Source organism: Solea solea, chromosome 21, assembly GCF_958295425.1.
Source record: "Solea solea chromosome 21, fSolSol10.1, whole genome shotgun sequence".
Lineage (NCBI taxonomy): Eukaryota > Metazoa > Chordata > Actinopteri > Pleuronectiformes > Soleidae > Solea > Solea solea.
The window spans coordinates 8,620,102-8,637,812 of NC_081154.1; the positions used below are offsets into that span (position 1 = coordinate 8,620,102).

At 40.9% G+C, this 17,711-nt stretch overlaps 1 protein-coding gene across 1 annotated transcript in view; it reads left to right on the top strand.

Annotated features, from left to right (window-relative positions):
• Nucleotides 1-17,711, top strand: part of myo1d (myosin 1D) — a 75,370-nt gene that overhangs the window by 13,963 nt on the left and 43,696 nt on the right. The window contains exons 2-12 of the mRNA XM_058620743.1: nucleotides 2,053-2,261; nucleotides 2,744-2,837; nucleotides 3,780-3,945; nucleotides 4,354-4,407; nucleotides 4,754-4,849; nucleotides 5,342-5,458; nucleotides 5,838-6,041; nucleotides 6,442-6,587; nucleotides 6,672-6,786; nucleotides 6,946-7,116; nucleotides 16,623-16,693. Of these exons, the coding sequence (XP_058476726.1) occupies nucleotides 2,053-2,261; nucleotides 2,744-2,837; nucleotides 3,780-3,945; nucleotides 4,354-4,407; nucleotides 4,754-4,849; nucleotides 5,342-5,458; nucleotides 5,838-6,041; nucleotides 6,442-6,587; nucleotides 6,672-6,786; nucleotides 6,946-7,116; nucleotides 16,623-16,693 (1,443 nt within the window). The remainder of the gene's footprint in view (nucleotides 1-2,052; nucleotides 2,262-2,743; nucleotides 2,838-3,779; nucleotides 3,946-4,353; nucleotides 4,408-4,753; nucleotides 4,850-5,341; nucleotides 5,459-5,837; nucleotides 6,042-6,441; nucleotides 6,588-6,671; nucleotides 6,787-6,945; nucleotides 7,117-16,622; nucleotides 16,694-17,711) is intronic.

A 17,711-nucleotide genomic window follows, 5' to 3' on the forward strand; every position in this document is an offset into this window, starting at 1 on the left:
TTATTGAATACATTTTCTTAATCGTTGTGTCCATAAAATGTCAGAAAATGTTAAAAAATGTCGATCATGGAAATAATGAGGTTCTTAAATGTCTTGTTTTGTCCACAAACCAAAAGGATTCAGTTTTAATGAGTTCTTTGTTATATGAAACAAAGAAATTAAGAAAATATTCACATATAAGAAGCTGAAATAACCAGAAATCTTGATTCTGAAAAAAATGATTCATCGATTATCAAAATAGTTGAAGATTAATTAAGTGAGTAATTGTTTCAGCTCTACAGCGATCATTATTTTTAAGTGTATTAATATTATTGTTAAACATTACTCTGCTATGCACATTGTTTTATTCCAAAAGTTGAGTTAAATCCTCAGCTGAACAAGCAAACCATGTTACATAATCTGTCCACTGTTGTTTGTGTCAGAGTCCATGGAACTATGTAATCAATGTTTGGTCCTCGGTAAGATAGAACTAATCTAAAGAAACTATCTTATAATTCCATGTGTGCTTTTCATCAGCATACACTCAGATGTTTTTACCAAGACCATGACAAAGTTCAGAGAAGATAACGTGGATCAAAAAGGCCAAAGCTTATTTACATACTCTTTAAAAAGTCAAGGTCTAAAGAGTTGAGATGTAACGGTGTCATGGGCATCTGTCAGCAACTTCACCATTAATGACTTCTTCCTCAGTGCTTGGTTTGGGATTTAAGGAGTACGTCAGCATTTTGGTCTTGAAATTGATGAATCTCGATATCTGACAGGGTCTCGAAACTGACTGGTTTCCTGGCAACTGTTTAAACCCGTTGTAACAAATAGACCTTTCAGGAAGGTTTTGGAATAATGTGCTTTTTGGCTTTGTTTGCATGGCAGCACAGAGTTTGGGAACTGTGAAGAAATGGATCATTCTTCTTCGGAGAGAAACTGGGATCCTGGTCCTATTTGGAGAGGAAGGAAGTCAGACAGGCAACCTCAGGCAGAGGGAGAGAGAGAGAAGGGCAGGGCAGGGCAGGGCATAAAAGAGGTGTTTAAAATAAGTCTGCAATAATTTAGAACTGGAGGAAGGAGATCGGAGTCTGCTCAAAATTCAAACAAGTAAAAGGAGCATTCACAAAGCAACACACAGGTTACAAAGTGAAGACTCACTGTCTTAGGAGAAACATACATTGAACATTGCTCTTCACGACGTACATGAAGTACATCATTTCCATCACAAGAGCTTAGAGAAAACATTCCAAAAGTATGTAGCCACCTGAAAGGTGATAGTTAAAGTGATTATTTCAAAAACGATGGGCTTTTATGTGCTGCTTATTACTATCATCCTATACTTGCAGCAGAGACATGTAGCAGGATTTAACCCTGGGTAAAAACAATGTTTTTGTGGTGACGACGTTGTTGTTGACAGTAATAAACAAGTGTGAAACAACTCCCTCAGAGCTTTGGACAGATGAGAAACCACGAAGCCAGTATTATAATATATCCATGTAAACACATTATTGTTGAAATGTTCCTGGCCATAAAAGATGCATTAAGTATTAAGTGATTAATGAGAATAACTGAATTTGGAGCATTCTTCTGAAGGAGTCTGAAATCCGCTGGTTGCTTATACGGCCTCCCAGTGGGATTGTGCTTCTGTGATGCCCTGGTGTTTAAGACTTAATTAAAGACAACGCAAGACTGGCACATAATTATTTTAATGCAATCCAACGTCTTTTGAAAGACTCAAATTTGTTCTTCAGCAGTTCAGATGAACACAACTCTCACAACACACTCAGGAAAAGTGGATTGAGTGTTCTCATCCACATCTTTGATGATAATGTGAATAAGAATGTCTCCCAATTGTCCCAAAACTACTCCTTGAAGGAGAGTGGTGTTGTTTCTCATTGTTAAGTTTCTTCTCTCTCTACAAAAAGCATTCATCTGTTAAAGAATGCGCACTAATAAACAAAGGAAGTGAGCGTATTGTTTCGGCGCCAGTTGTTTTGGCACCAGAAAAAAAAAGTCACGTAAGACTCATGTATTTTACTTCCATATTATATTAACTTGTGTCCTCAGGTTCGAGAAGGGGAGGATTTACAGTTATATCGGAGAGGTGGTGGTGTCCGTCAACCCCTACCGTGCCATGAACATCTACGGCCGTGACACCGTGGAGCAGTACAAGGGCCGCGAGCTGTACGAGAGGCCGCCCCACCTCTTTGCCATTGCTGACGCTGCTTACAAAGCCATGAAGAGGCGGAACAAAGACACTTGCATTGTCATCTCAGGTAACATGGGAAGCCCCCCACTCGGAAGACTAAAAGAAGCACAGTGTGGACGTTTGCTGACAGAGAGACGGTGTCTTGTTTGGCTTTTATGTAAAGGCTTTCCTGAATTTTCATTTGTCCTCTTCTCGTCATCTGATTTTCGGACGGAGAAAATATTGAAAAATTCACCTGCACTTTAGTTTTTCTAAAAGAAATTCACCCTTTTCATACGATGAGAAACTATGTGGAGGATGAAGCACCACCCTGTGGTTAGAGGGGGAACTGAGCCCCTGTGAAGCTTGATATCTTGTCTTGAATCCATACGAAAGCACAAGGGCAATATGTTTATTTAGTGTCACATAGAGATATCATATTTTTTCTATTTTAAAATAATTGTTTAACTTGGGATCATATTACGTCAGTCGGTTTCATTTGCAGGGCTTAACTTCCCCAGAGTATGGTTTATTTCTAATGACCTGTTTGCACTGCGCTTTTTATTGCAGGGGAAAGTGGAGCAGGAAAGACGGAAGCGAGCAAGTATATAATGCAATATATCGCTGCTATCACCAATCCTAATCAGAGGGCTGAAGTTGAAAGGTGAGCTGCTTTTATTGAACACACACGGTCCGTGCACAGGTGGCGATTGCTGATGAAACAGCAAATCATATCTGTTATGACTCTTCTGTTCTGGTTACACAAATGAGACGCCAGATGCACGCAATATTTTATTCTAATATGTAGGCTGTGTCGAAACTGAACCACAGGCTGCACAGAAACTGGCCCAAAAGAAAAACAGCCTCTGGCATTTCACTGCCTGACCCAGCTTCAGTGTGTTCATAGATTCTTCCTGGGTGTTAAATTGTCTTCTTGACAGTGCAGTTACTTGTATTACAGGTTATCTTTTGTTTTCTTTCTAATCACAGGAATCCTAATTTGCAGCAAGCTATTGTCATACTCCAGGACTTGATACAGCCAGTATTCAAAGATCATACTCAGATATGGTTACACCTCACTTAGACTTTATTCACTGATAGGAGAGCGGGTGGTGGCTGCACCTGTAGATAAAGGACATTTGAATGGTATGAGAACATGCTTGTGAAATTGTCAGAAGAAAAAAAAGAGATTACCATTGATGCAAAGTAAACTAAATGTAGGTCAAAGACAATAAAAACAAAATGTAGGTCAAAGACAATAAAAACATTAAATTCATGGATAAAGTTTAAAGGTCAGTCTTACTGTTGGACGTTAAATGGTGGTGAATACAATTTAATGACAATACATATCACTATGTTAGCATTTATTTCTTATTTTAATGTGATATGTAATTGCGTACTAACCACTGTTGCTATTAATACTGGATATAGACATAAACAAAGACACTGAGAGATCGGCAAACATTTGTCACGTGATCTTGGCCCATCTGTTTTTCTAGATATTTGTCCTTCATTGCACATGCTCCACACTCTACATCATTTGTTTAACCTGGTTGCACTTAGTCGACTACTTTACCTTTTTAATATGACCCGTTTTTCTCCACAGGGTAAAAAACACGCTGCTTAAATCCAACTGTGTGTTGGAGGCGTTCGGTAACGCCAAGACCAACCGCAACGACAACTCCAGCCGCTTTGGCAAATACATGGACATCAATTTTGACTTCAAAGGAGATCCCATCGGAGGCCACATCAACAACTACCTGCTGGAAAAGGTAAGACTGGCCTCAGACGTAACCTGGTGATAATGCAGGCAACAATAAAAACTTTCCGGATGCATTATGTTGTAAAAACATGCACATAGAAGCCAATATGTTGACATGTTACGTTATACTTTCTCTCCTAAGTCTATGTTAATCAACACAATATTATATTTATATTATAGCGTGGTTAATCGGCCAAGCAGCTGCTCAAAATGTGTTCCATGCGGTAGCCAACTTCTTCTTTGTGCCTCCTCTGTATGATGGTACAAGGAAACAAGGAAGACACATTCTTTACTTTTGTCCTCAGGAAATACTGAAAAGTTTCCCCATTTCTGTAGAAGCTACTTAAATTAGGGTGAGGCTTTTAGGCTGCAGTTGACCACGTGCTTGTGTGTTTTTTCTTTTTTCTCCTGCCAACAGTGCAGGGTGATTTTCCAGCAGGAAGGAGAGAGAAGCTTCCATTCATTCTACCAGGTAAATGTGTGTTTGTGTACATTTGCATTGGCATATGAAAAACAGGCCTTGATAAGAATCAATGCAATATTTCTGAGGCTTCAATAGAATCTTTATTCCTTCATGTTGGAGTGTCAGTGACAGTTGAAAAGCAGGCCACAGATGTACTGACTGTTTTGTTGAGAGAAAACAGAGCAGAAAACTCCGGCTGCACCACATGTATGAATAGATATGTCAGAATTTATAGTTGGCACCATGTAAAGTATTGTAACCGTATACTTCGTTGGCCAGCAATGCAAACACACAACTAAAATAATAACTGGATCATTTGTAAGTAAACTTCGTGCTGACTCTGTTCCACCACCAGCTGCTCAGAGGAGCTCCAGATTCCTTGTTACGCTCCCTTCACATCCAGAAGGACCCAACAGCCTACAACTACATCAAAGTCGGAGGCCAGATTAAGGTACTCCTTATATGTTCTGCACACTCACGCACGTTTTTATAATTGTTAGTATGCAAACCACAAAAGAACACGGCCTACATGTGTCTTCTCTTTGCGTCTTTCACGCCCATCTTTGGAGAACAAGCGTTAAGTGTGAGGCGATGACACTTTTTACTGTATGGTGCACAAGTGTGGCCTTTAAAGAAAGATGTCTTAATTTAGACATCTGCTGTGCTCAGCGGCCTTTGTTGGAGCTTAATGAATAGGAAGAGCAACACACGTCATGTGACATCATGGAACATGGATTGTTCAACCAACCAGCTGAGGTGGCGGTTTCTGCACCAGTTTTTATATTTTATAGCCCGACATCACAAAAGGAAAGGCCGTGACTCTGGAGTAGACTATACATGTCTCAAATCAACCATAGTCCAATTTTAAAAAAAGAAGTCTTCTTCATCTCATTCTCTCTCTCTCTGTGTCTCATTCCCTCTCTCTTTCTGTCTTTGTCCGCAGTCTTCCATCAATGACGGAGCTGATTTCAAAGCTGTAGCCGATGCCATGAAAGTCATTGGCTTCACAGGCGACGAGATTAATACTGCTTACAAAATCCTGGCCACCATCCTGCATCTGGTAATATGTGATATCATGACAAATCCCTGCCTATGTTCTAATGCCAGAGCTTTTTTTTTTTTTCATTTATATTTGTGTATTTTTAACAAAAATTTTCACAAGTGGACTTGATGAGATAAGGACTTATTTTCCCTGCCTGCCCCCTGCACTGCTACTGTATAAAGAATCGCTCCCTCAGTCAGGTCCCATTGTATTGCTTGACAGAGCCAGTTTTCACATGGACACAACAAACCACAAAATTTACATGAACAAAATTTACCAGACGTTATTCACTGTAGCATCCGCCTAAAATCATTCAAACTAGTTTAGTGAAACTGTGCCTTTTAACCAAATGAAACTAGAGCCCAATGAATCCTTACTCTGTCATGTCTCTCTCCAGGGAAACCTAACGTTTGGTGTGGACGGTGACGTGACGTTGATCGAGAACACAAAGCTGGTGTCTGTCATCAGGGAGCTGCTGTCCACGAAGGAGGAGAATGTGGAGAAGGCCCTGCTCTATCGCACGGTGGCCACGGGGCGAGACGTGATCGAAAAACAGCACACGGCACAAGAGGCCAGCTACGGACGCGATGCTCTCGCCAAGGTTATTGTTGGAACGACAGGGAAAAAAGATTGCATGTTTGTCGTCACCGCACAAAGCGGGCGGCACAGAGAGGGAACGATCCACACTGGGTTGCTGGAGCATGAAGGGTTGTCACATTTCACTTCATGCTAGGTGTATTTTTACTGCGGTTCCCACTGATTCCCACAAGCATGAGTCACAGTGTTTATGGCTCCAGTCAGAGGCTGGAGACACAATGTATGTAGGCAGCTTCAAGGCATCATGTTGACTCACTGACATTTCATGACATTTAACTTCCCACCTATTCATATGTTACTATGTGGGTGACTAACTGCTCTCCGCTCTTGAGCAAGGCACTTGCTCACCAGCTTGCAGCAGTAAGTCAGCTGCCCACATCTCACATGAAATTTGTCGTCCTCAGGCCATGTATGAGCACATGTTCTGCTGGATTGTGGGACGAATCAATGACATCATCGAGGTGCGAAACTATGACGCAAAAGTCCACGGTAAGAACACGGTCATCGGGGTGCTGGACATCTACGGCTTTGAGATTTTCCAGAACAACAGGTTAGTCCGTCACCATTTGTATTCCATCATTGCACTGAAGTGATGTTGCAAAAGTTAATCTTATTTCTGTTTCTTGTGCTCCAGCTTTGAACAATTCTGCATCAACTACTGTAATGAAAAGCTGCAGCAGCTGTTTATCCAGCTGGTGCTGAGGCAGGAACAGGAAGAGTATCAAAGAGAAGGCATCCCTTGGAAACATGTATGAAAGACATTTTTCGGTTTGCGTGTATTTACTTTGTCAGTGTGGATATCTGTTTTTATTTTAACACTTCCAAATATTCTCATCTGCTTTGACCTGAAACACCTTTTACGTGTCGTCCTAATTTTGCTCCTTCTGTACTCCTGTCTCCTTCATCAGATTGATTACTTCAATAACCAGATCATTGTGGATTTGGTAGAGCAGCAGCATAAGGGCATCTTCTCTGTCCTCGACGAGGCTTGTATGAACGTGGGCAAAGTCACAGATGAGGTTTTCCTCCAAGGACTTAATGGCAAGCTGGCCAAACACGCCCACTACACCAGCCGAAAGGTAGGAAAGCACTAAATATACTGTGTGTCTGATCAATCCAAAGATTATGTATTTCTGTTGTTGTTTAGACAAGCACATGACAGATATTTCTGTCACTTATGGTTGAGTACTTTTGTGGTATCCCCTAATAATAAAAAATGTGTAGATCATTATCAAATTGTAATACCGTTTCAGTTACTATAATTCAGATGTCTAGTGGCTAATGGGTCTAAATCTTGTTTGACATCTACATGACACACATACTCATTATCGTGCTTCCTTTCACTGCTATTAGTTTTTTTTTCTTCTGGATGTTATTTATTCATAAGCTGATCAACCGTTTGTTGAGTTGCGTTTAGCATAAGCAGTGTATAAGCTTCAGATGATGCACGGTGTGGCTGTGTAACTTGAGAACCACAGAGGGCCGATTACACCATGCTGTAAGTAACCATTAGAGCCAGAGGAAGAGCTTGGACATAATCCTGTTCAATAATCAGGAAGGCTTACAATCTAATTCACTCTAATGGTCTGTGAGCTGAGACAAAACTTAATCCTGAGGAAAAATAATGTCCTCGTCTTGTGTTTTTGGATTTAAAAAAAAAAAGGCTTAAAAGTGGTACAAGTCACTCAATTATCACTAATGTGGGATCACTATATTCTAGTTTATCTGCCTGTGTTAAAGGTGGAAAGGGTTTTTGTGTCCCTGAGTCACCGAGTAGACTCCAAACCACAGTCGTGTTTTTATTCAGACGGCTGCAATTTCATCTGCGTACGCATGGGGGCGTCAGCTGTCAGAGCAAGAGCGGGAAGGAGTCTGACTCAACACTTTGCACAAGTGATGTCACTGCCAGCCAATGGGAGTGTATAGAGCGATGGTGTTGGAGGGGATGTGTTTAGACATTTATTAGGAAAGCCATGCAGAGAAACTGGAGTACTGGAGAGAAGACGGTGAATGATGCAGTAAAAAAAAGAAAGAAAAAAAGATGACATATGCTAAGTAAACAAACATCTGTATACCTGCCTGGCCGATGAAAACACAGGCTACAAAGTGAGCCACTGTGTCTGAAAGCCTTTTCAAATGCTTCCCGAAAGCTGCGATGCAAAGATATCGAGCCAACCCGGTTTGTACTGACCCTGCAGACACTGTTGCTCAGTGAATAAAGTGCACAATGAGCAGGAAGCTGAAGCAAGGTTGAATCAAGATGAGCTAAAGATTGCACTGTGCTCTGGGGCATATGGATTGGAGAAGCCTCCTTGCTTCATAACATCTGGGAGTCGATATGCCCCCCTGCTGCTCTGTGACCTGCACACTTTTAAAGGCCCGTGAAATTAAAGGGTCTGATACAGAGCGATCCAGCTGTTACTTCCTGGAACCAGTACTGGCATGAATCAATATTAGTCGGGGATCTCATTTTTTGTGCCGTCCCGTGTCCCGTTGCCAGGCAAAATTAACATAATGGACATTTTCTCAGGAAGTAGTGTAAACTATAGGGAGTGTTCGTAGATCTCCGGGGCATTTTTTGAAAAGGATAGACTGTGAGTATTACCATTTATATTAACAACCTTGAAAATGAATTCACCTCAAGTGTATTAGAGATGAGCTTATCACTTGCCAGTCTAATTGTGTGTGTGTGTGTGTGTGTGTGTGCTTGTATTTGTGGCTTTGTGAGGACCAAATGTCGTATAGACTATACAGAGTGAAGACATTTTGGCTGGACCTCGCACCTTTAAAGGGCTTTTGGGGGTTTAAGACCTGGTTTTAGGGTCAGGGTTAGAATTGGGTCTAGGTAAACAAAGCAGTGCAATAGATGGAGTTCTGTGTAAATGAAGGTTCACTTTCACAACTGAAAAGAAATAGCAAGCCTCTGGTAAATTAAATGAAAATCTGTTGCTGCTGAAAGTGGATGGACTGAAATGACTGAAATTCTCCTTTGACAACATATTTCATGTTGTTACAACAGAACACCGTGTTGCTAATATAAATAATATTTGAAACTACAACCTGCATAAATGCAGCGAGTAATGCTAAAGGTATTTTCACGACAGTGACCTTGATGTTGGATTTACTGAAAATCATATGATTACAGTGGCTTAAAAAAAGAAAGTGTTAGTGTGAACTTGTTATCCATAGGTATTATAAGATATTATAGAGATTTGTGTACATTTATTGATGTTGAAGGTCTTATATCTGAAAGCTTATATCAGCTGAACTTGTCTAACTCGATGTTTTTTTTTGCTCTTAGCACCACTCAGTGGTCAGAGTTATAGTTGCAGCTTTTTGTAACCCATGAAATGAGATATTGGCGTACTGTTCCTGGTTGTTGTGGCTTTTCAAGTGGTTGTTGTAAAGCCGACCTAGTGAAACCCGAAATGAAATGTGATGTCGTTATTTTTGTTTGAATTCAGAATTTCTTTTATCAATCATGCTCTTAGTTTGTAGCCCATGTGTTATTACGTTAACATGGATATAGATTTTCTATTCTATGAGGGGAATTGAACTTTGACATTAGTTCGAACTAAAGGGAAAAAAAAAAGAAACAAATTCTTTGTGTGAAGTGAAGTGTCAACCAAAAAAAGTCTTCCTACCCCACACTCACTGCAGATTAGCTCTTGGGAGAGTTCTGAAAATGTCAAGACTTTAAAGGCCTTCAGCCTGATAGCTTTGTTCATGTGTGCCAAGTCTGTGCCAGCATAAAAGTGTGAAGGTTTTTTTTAAAAAGGAGGAGACGTGTGAGGTGAGAAGGGGATGCACCTCATGCAGAGGAACGATTGAGTCCAGTAGGAAAGAAGTATGAAGCTCGTACATTGAATTTGCTGAAGCACACGAGTCAGTGTTATGCTTAAAAAGTATCACATCTTTCATATTATAAGAGGATTAACCGACAACATGGCTGTGCAGCTGCACTCTTTCTCTCTTTTTTAAGCATTTCCTGGCCTGAAAACCATTGTGCTCAGCACCAGATGGCAGCAAGACAAAGTTAGCACCTAGATTGTGAGGTTGAACAGCCCAACAACTAAAAAGGCAAGATGTTGGCGAGCAGATCAGTGCTAAGAGGAGAAGAATGATTATGGATTTTTATATTCATCGTCACAAACATCTGAGTAATGTTGGCTTTACTCTATGTCTCCTGGGTTTGTTCTAATCAGGTAGTGATTGATTGGACCACCTGTCATAAAAATGAGAAATCTTTCAAAAACTTGTTTAAAACTAAACATTTTATTGTTATATATTTGGCAAATCACAAACTGAATTCACTTTTTTATACCCACATTTTAGCCATGTTACTGGGTTTCTTCTCTGAGAACATTCAACCAGTAAAACTAAATGTTCTGTTCAGGAATGCAGGTAAATAACTATTTATAATTTTAATCAAGAAATAATAACGTGCTTTTGTATTTTTTTTCAGTTTTTTAAATAATTTTTAATAATAATAATAATAATAATAATAATCATGATATTCTAGCATTAAAAATATAACTGCTGTGAAAGAGCTTCCACATACTGGTGTATTAACCATTACAGAAACATAAAATGATTCTGTTACTTTATGCCACAGCTTTAGGGCAGCTGTGGCATAAACCCTATATAATTTAAACCTAAAATGTATGTCAAACCTCTTGAACGCATGGTGACAAGGGTTTAGCATAAGGATAAAGTACTCGTGTTACTTCCTAACATGAAATACAGTATCGAAGACTGTTTGCGAGGCGAAAAATGAACTCACAGTCCTGTCACAACCTGTGTCTCCGTGCCGTCACCGCCACGAAACGAAACAAAAGCACAACTGTACGCGTGACTGCGTGTCGTCAACATGTGCCTCAGTGTGCAGCACTGTTATTAAAGTCTACTGCTAAGAGTCGAGGAGCCTTGGTAGAGGCTGAGTCACACATCTATTCAGACGATGTTCTGTAACACGATCTGTGCCGTGTGTCCTCACACTCTGGATGATGCCGGACTCCATCTTTGTGATGCTGTCTACATGCCTGCAGCACACACACACACACACACACACACACACATACACGCACACACTCTTATCATTCATTCATTCAGATACTTTAAAACCTGCATTACACACTCGCGTGACACATGACTGCCATGAGAGGAAGTAAGAGGAGAGAGAAAGTTTCCTTGAGTCACAGATGCAGCCTGCTGTGACTTCCAAACTACCATTCCAGATCTCAATATGTCATGTTGCTTCGCAGTCTGCTGATGGCAAATTCTTTTTTTAGTGGATTCCAGGCTTCTCAGCCTTGTTAATGAATTAATCAGGGGCCTTTGATGCGTGGAAGCCACAGGCGTGTTTACAGAGCTCAGTCGCTGGAATATGATCTGCTGCCAGTGATGCTGCGCTCTGATTTTTTTGTGCTTCTGCGTTGACGCAGTAAAAATCCAACTGTCTTCAGTTTTTTTTTTTCTTCCCCCACGAGGTTGCGTTTGCTAAGCTCTGCCGTTTCATCACACTGAAGTTTAACTGCATTCATTCCTAATGACTTCCACACTTTTTTAGCTTTTACTGCAAATACGAGCTGTTGAGCAACATAAAGGCATAACTTTTGCTCATAAAGGAATGATCAATACTGTTTGCATTCAGATATTGATCGATTAGGAATGAGGATTCCAATCTGTGCCACATTTCCTACAGCATTACATTACATGGTCCGGTCCACTGTACACTGCAGCTTAAGATTTCTGTTCTTGGCTGACAGTGGAACCCAAAGTATTCTATGACTGAGTAATAGTGATTGAAACTTAGATAGTAATCCCTTCAGTTTCTTTGTCACTGAATAGATTTCTAACCTAACTGTGTATTATCTGCATAGCCTGACACCGTTGTTATGTTGTACAACAAACCAACAGATTTCAACCAACATATCTAATTTCACATTTCTTTCCTACAGTTTTGTCTTCGGCCTCTCTTTGTCTCCGCTCCTCCTCGTACTCCCCCGTGATTTGCTTTGATCCAAAGGGTTTCATCGTTTGCTGACACATTAGTTCCTGTCGGAGCAGCAACTGTTTCTCTCCTCAGCTCTCTCTTTTGACAATCATCTGAGCAAGTGGCGTGACAAGTGCAGCATACTAACAGGATGCAATGTATGCATGTGAGTGTGTGTGTGTGTGTGTGTGTGTTCCGCACCTGCTGCCACGTGTATGAATGCATGTAGACGGCTGCTCTAACTGGTAAAGCCTTCACTGGCCATGTGTTGGTGATGCTAATCACTCAGTCACTCTGATTATTACCTTCAGGGAAGGCACAAGGTCAACGTTAGGCAGCAGCAAGGACACAGAGGACTCCAGCTGATGTATATTATGTGTGGCATGTGGCATCCAGTGCGCCATTGTCAGGCCAGTTTGATGGGTTTTTATGCGAGACGTACTCATATACGGTATATTTGATAGTTAAGTCTGTCCATAACCGAGGATGCAGCTTGACATACAAGGGCTTAATAATACCCTGACAGCTGCCACTCGGTGTACATGGGCAAGAAAAGCAAAATCCGTCCAATCATCTGCCGCCTGGGTCTGCTCCCGTGTTACCCGCTGTGATTTGTTGACAGGTTTGGAGACAGTCAGACACTGCTCCTCAGGAGATCTGGCTTGTTCCCTGTCAAGTCCAAAGGCTACAGAGCAGCAGGGCACAGGTGGCAAACGGGGCCTGCAGGTGCCGGATGGAGAAAAGTGTTAGAGTCAGACTGAGGTGGGATTCTCTCAAACCGGGGCTCACAGTGATCATTGTATGCAGAGACACAATTTGTTCTACCAGACAAAGATAAACTAATGATCTGATCCACGATGATTACAGCAAACAAAAATCTATTGTTGAAATATTAGAATATGAATTTTAAATGACTAATGACTTATCTTTTAAAGGGATTAACACCGTTCTTCCAAAGCACTGACTGTAGTGTGGCTCTGTCACTATGAAATGCAGCTGAATATACAAAAGAATCGGTTAAAAGAGTGTGGTGGATTTTAGCGTGTGTGTGTTCTCGCTCTGCTCACAACATCTTCACTGTGATAAGAACTAAAGGTGAGAAAGTCGCATGGAAGCGTCTTATCATCACTTCCTGTCACATTAACATCAGGTGCTGTTACTGCTTGTACCTGAGACACTCGGTGCGCCGTGTTCTTGTTATTTTGTCTCTGTCTGTCTCTCGACTTCTCACCTCACTTCTCACCTCACTTCTCCCTCTGTTCACAGCTTTTCCACAATTTTTGTCTTTTTGGTAATGTTCCTGCTCACCACCACCACCACCACCCTTACCCCCATCCTCCCTCTTCTGCCTTCACCAACCATATAAAGCAAAAAGTACTCAAAATATTTAAAATTGGATCATGTCACAGTTCATAGTTCACTTGGCTCGTTTATATGAACAAAAATAAAATAAAATAATTTTTGTGACTTCTGCACAATTATCACTACTTTATATCATGAGCAAAAATGAGATATAAAATGAATCATAACTTTGACTCAACAACACATAAGAAGATGAAAAAAAACACATGTTTTGAAGCCTGAATATGTGACCTACAAACACACACCCTGAGGATGTCCAGAATAAGGAGTTGTGTATTATTCCCACGGCAATTTACCAAGGTGGCACCTGCGGAACAGATCTGTGCCACTTGAACCCTAACCCTCTGTGCCATGTGAGCACAGAGGGTTAACAACAATCACCATTTCTTGACGACAGTATCACACACTCACCAAACAATTATTTGGGCAAATAATCAGACGCAGTTGTCTGTAGTACTCTATGCAGCGTTTGTGGCCTCTGACTTTGCTGACTCCGCCATCCTCCTGCTTAACATTCATGTGGTGATTTGCCTGAAGCTGCTCAGCATAATCACCATGTTTTACTGCCTGAATTAGCATCACTAGCATTTCCTCTGGACTGGCTTTGGGTTAAGTGCATCGCTCCACAGTTAGGTCTTTAAAGGGGGAATAAATTACATTTATTCACCCTGCACACACCGTGCCGTTACTTATTTCTGTAAAGCACAATATTTGCCTGTTTTTAATCTGAAGTCTGTCTTGTTTTTATAAGAAAGTAAAGATGTCATGTGTAAGACTAATCGTAAAAACCCATTATTGTTATTTATGTATTTAGTTTTATTGTCCCTCTTTTGTGAGAAATATTAATATTGATGTCAGTTAAACGTGGCACTCTGATCTCTGATTTTAGAGCATGTGTGTTTTGCTTGCCTTAATGTATGGACAAGACGGAAACTATGAAAAAGCATAATTAAAAAAAGAACCCACAGTCCAAAGTTTGCTTCATTCACACTAATTAAAAACGGAAAGTCAATAAAATTGCACATTAAGACATTTTAGCGATCAACTCTTTTAATTTGTTAATTTTTGTTAATGTCTGAGACCAAACCCATGTCCACGATGTAGGCTACACTGTCATTTGGAAGGAGCACATGCAAAAAAGGGGTTAGATACATCGGTTATGTTAATCTCTGCACTTCCTCTTATCATTACTCTGACCTTGTTTGGTTTCCATTAGTTTGCCCTACCTTTTTACACACACACACACACACACACAGCCACCATTAGGTGAATCCCAAATGTGGTGGAGGTGGGACTGATGAAGCTGCCAAGAGTGTGTGTGTGTGCGCGCCGTGTGTGATGGACTGTGACTGATTGAGATGGATGATAGTCAGCGTGGCTTCCAGCAGATGCAGTCTGTCTGTCTGACGGTGCATCTGTCTGTAAGTCTGTCTGCATTCACGTTTGTGTTTCCTGCTAATATTAATTCATTCTTGTGTGCATTTTCAATGTCCACACAGATTATGTGCTAGACTGTGTAGACAGTTGGAAGGATTTGGTTTCGCTGTCCATAGGGAGAGAGAGTCCAGGCAGCCTTCAAATTAAGATCTTGAGCAGTGGGAGCTTATCGGAATGGAACCGCGACCACTACATTAAGCAGTATGCCATTTTAGAAAGTGTTGCTACAGTATGTAATCTTTCCTAATAACCTTCTTTCTGTCCTTTGTTTTCTGAGCGCGCAGCTGTCGGCAATAAAAAAAAAACTTCAGAGAGGATCAGTGCGGGCGTTTCAGCGCTTCTGTAGTTTCTGAGGTGTCAGGGAGGTGAAGAGTCTTATGATTTCACTGAGGAATTTCACTTGGATGTGTGAGAGATTTACTGCGGGGCTTTTGCAGTTTGATTCGGGCGCCGGGACTGAATCAAGTGTGTTGTGTATTTCCAGTTTGCTGTGTGTGTGTTTGTGCTCGTAACATGTAGGTGGACAGTGATAGTTAGACTGTTAATTTGTAAGGGTTGTTTCGGGTTGGTGTCATTACAAAAGAATCAAACACAGTCATTATCCAGTAATAGATGTAGTTATTATGCTGAAGGCTAATCCATTACATAGATTATTGATTGAAATGCTGATTAAATGTTTTCTTTTCTTGTGGTGGTGGTGTTTTAAAAATTAATGTTACCATGGCAACAGTATCAGCCTTAGATTTGTGAAACATGCTCATTCACTTTCTGTCTGTGAATGAATCTCATATCGGAGTGCAAATAAGAATTGATTTCATGGAATATGCATCAAAAGTGTGAGACTAATCTTCAAACCTTCATGTTTGACTAAAGTTCCTCCAACATCACAACAAATTGTAAAGAAAATATAGATAATAAATATGTCGTTGAGATTTTCCATAGTCTTCTGTATCTGTGCCATGCTGCTTGCTTTTTTTCCCCTCTTTGTTTCCCGTAGCTTTAATCTCTCTGCATCCTGTAACCTCAACCTTCTGTCCCTCTGTTCTTGTTGACATTGTGATGAGAGAGCAGGTTCTGTCTGCATCTAATCTCTTGATGTCAGCGTAATACTTTCAGTCGGTCACCCACTCTCACACGCAGACGCGCTCACACAAACGGAGTTTCTTTCTTCCCACGTTCCCCCGGCTGCTTTGCAGTTCTAGATAAACCGAGAACTTCATCACACTCTTCATCACAGGCCTCTCTCTCTGCATTTCTATTTCGTGCTTCTTCCTTCTCGGCATCACACATGCACTTTCACACTCTTTTTCTCGTCTCTCCCTGTCACATCGCATTCATTCCAGTTCTTGCTCAGCCCTCGTCTCATGGTCTCTCTTGTGCCCACATTCTTGAACTGTATACGTTACCGTCTTGCCCGTTCTTCTCACTCACCGTCTCCCATCCCTCCCATCCTCTTTCTCTCTCTGTCTTCACACAACCTGAGTACGTTGGTGTTCTTCACACCTCTGTGTCTTATAAAACTGGCGTGCTCTGACATGTTTAGAGTCACAACACAGCACTACTTTTACCCAAACTGTCCAGATGTGGGAAAACACCACATCCGAAGTTCAAAGGATGTTGTCCTCCAAAAGCTTCTTAAAAATACTGTGTACAGTATCTGTGTCCCACGTTTAAGGGTTTTGAATAATATTGTAATAGCAAAGTGAAGATGAGATTCTTTTTCTTTGCTTTTTTTTTGTTGTTGAAATGACCTTCGCCGTTGCTCACTCGCTGTTCTCTGTCACTCCGCAGCTCTCACCGACCGATAAGAGTTTGGAGTTTGACAGGGACTTTCGCATCAGGCACTACGCAGGAGATGTTGTGTAAGTATCCTCATTTATTCACAAGAAGCCTTTACTGGTGACTCACCTTCTTGTTCAAATTGTTTACATATTCATGCCTCAGATCTTCCTACTGAAACAACAGATGGGTGACGCGTGGAATGCTGATGATGTGTGTCCACAGAGCCCCATCGAGGCTCCATTTGATAATTTCATACTGAATTACGATCATTTCCGTTTCTCCCAAAAGAGAGGCAGAACACAAAACACTCCACCAATGAAAACCTGTGTTGCGTCTTGCTCAACATGAATATCAATGAGGTCATGACACACATTTATACTCGGCCTGAATGCAGTTTTAAGCTTTGTTCTCTGTTATGAAAGGGTCTACGTGCATTAAGATAAATTGGGCCAGATGGAGAGTACAGCTCACATTGGAGTCTGAAGCGGGGTAATCGCACAAAACAAAATGACGTTCAAATGGCACTATTTCTTGATGACGAATGTAGAACAGTCAATGGTTATTGCATCACATTTAATGCGTAACCACACGCATTTATAAATCCCCGTAATGTATTTTTGTGACCGTGATTCTTGTTGGCTACAGTTCAGAAAGCAGAATGAGCCATTCACTCATAAGAAGGTTGACCTTTGACACTGAAGACACTGAACCGCAATATGATGTTTGAAAAAAAATCAAAAATCACCAGAAACAGAACAACAAAAGCTTTCTTCCACTGTGGTTTTAAAGATATAATATGTAACATTTCTGCACGATCTAAAAAATGACGAGACACATTTACAGTAGCAAACATGTTCCAACACTCTTTAAATCCATCGATGTCTGTATTTCTATTCATATTGTGTGTATTTGTCATGGCTGCTCACAACAATTCCCATGATCCCTCGCATCGTCCCGATGTCATCAAACTGCGCTTTTATAGCAGCAAGCGTTCATACAGATCAGTAACCGCAGGTTCAGACACTTAAAAGCGTCTCCACACAAACACTGATGTATACGCTCATGAACATTAATCGTCGTCGCACATTTGTCCCCCTT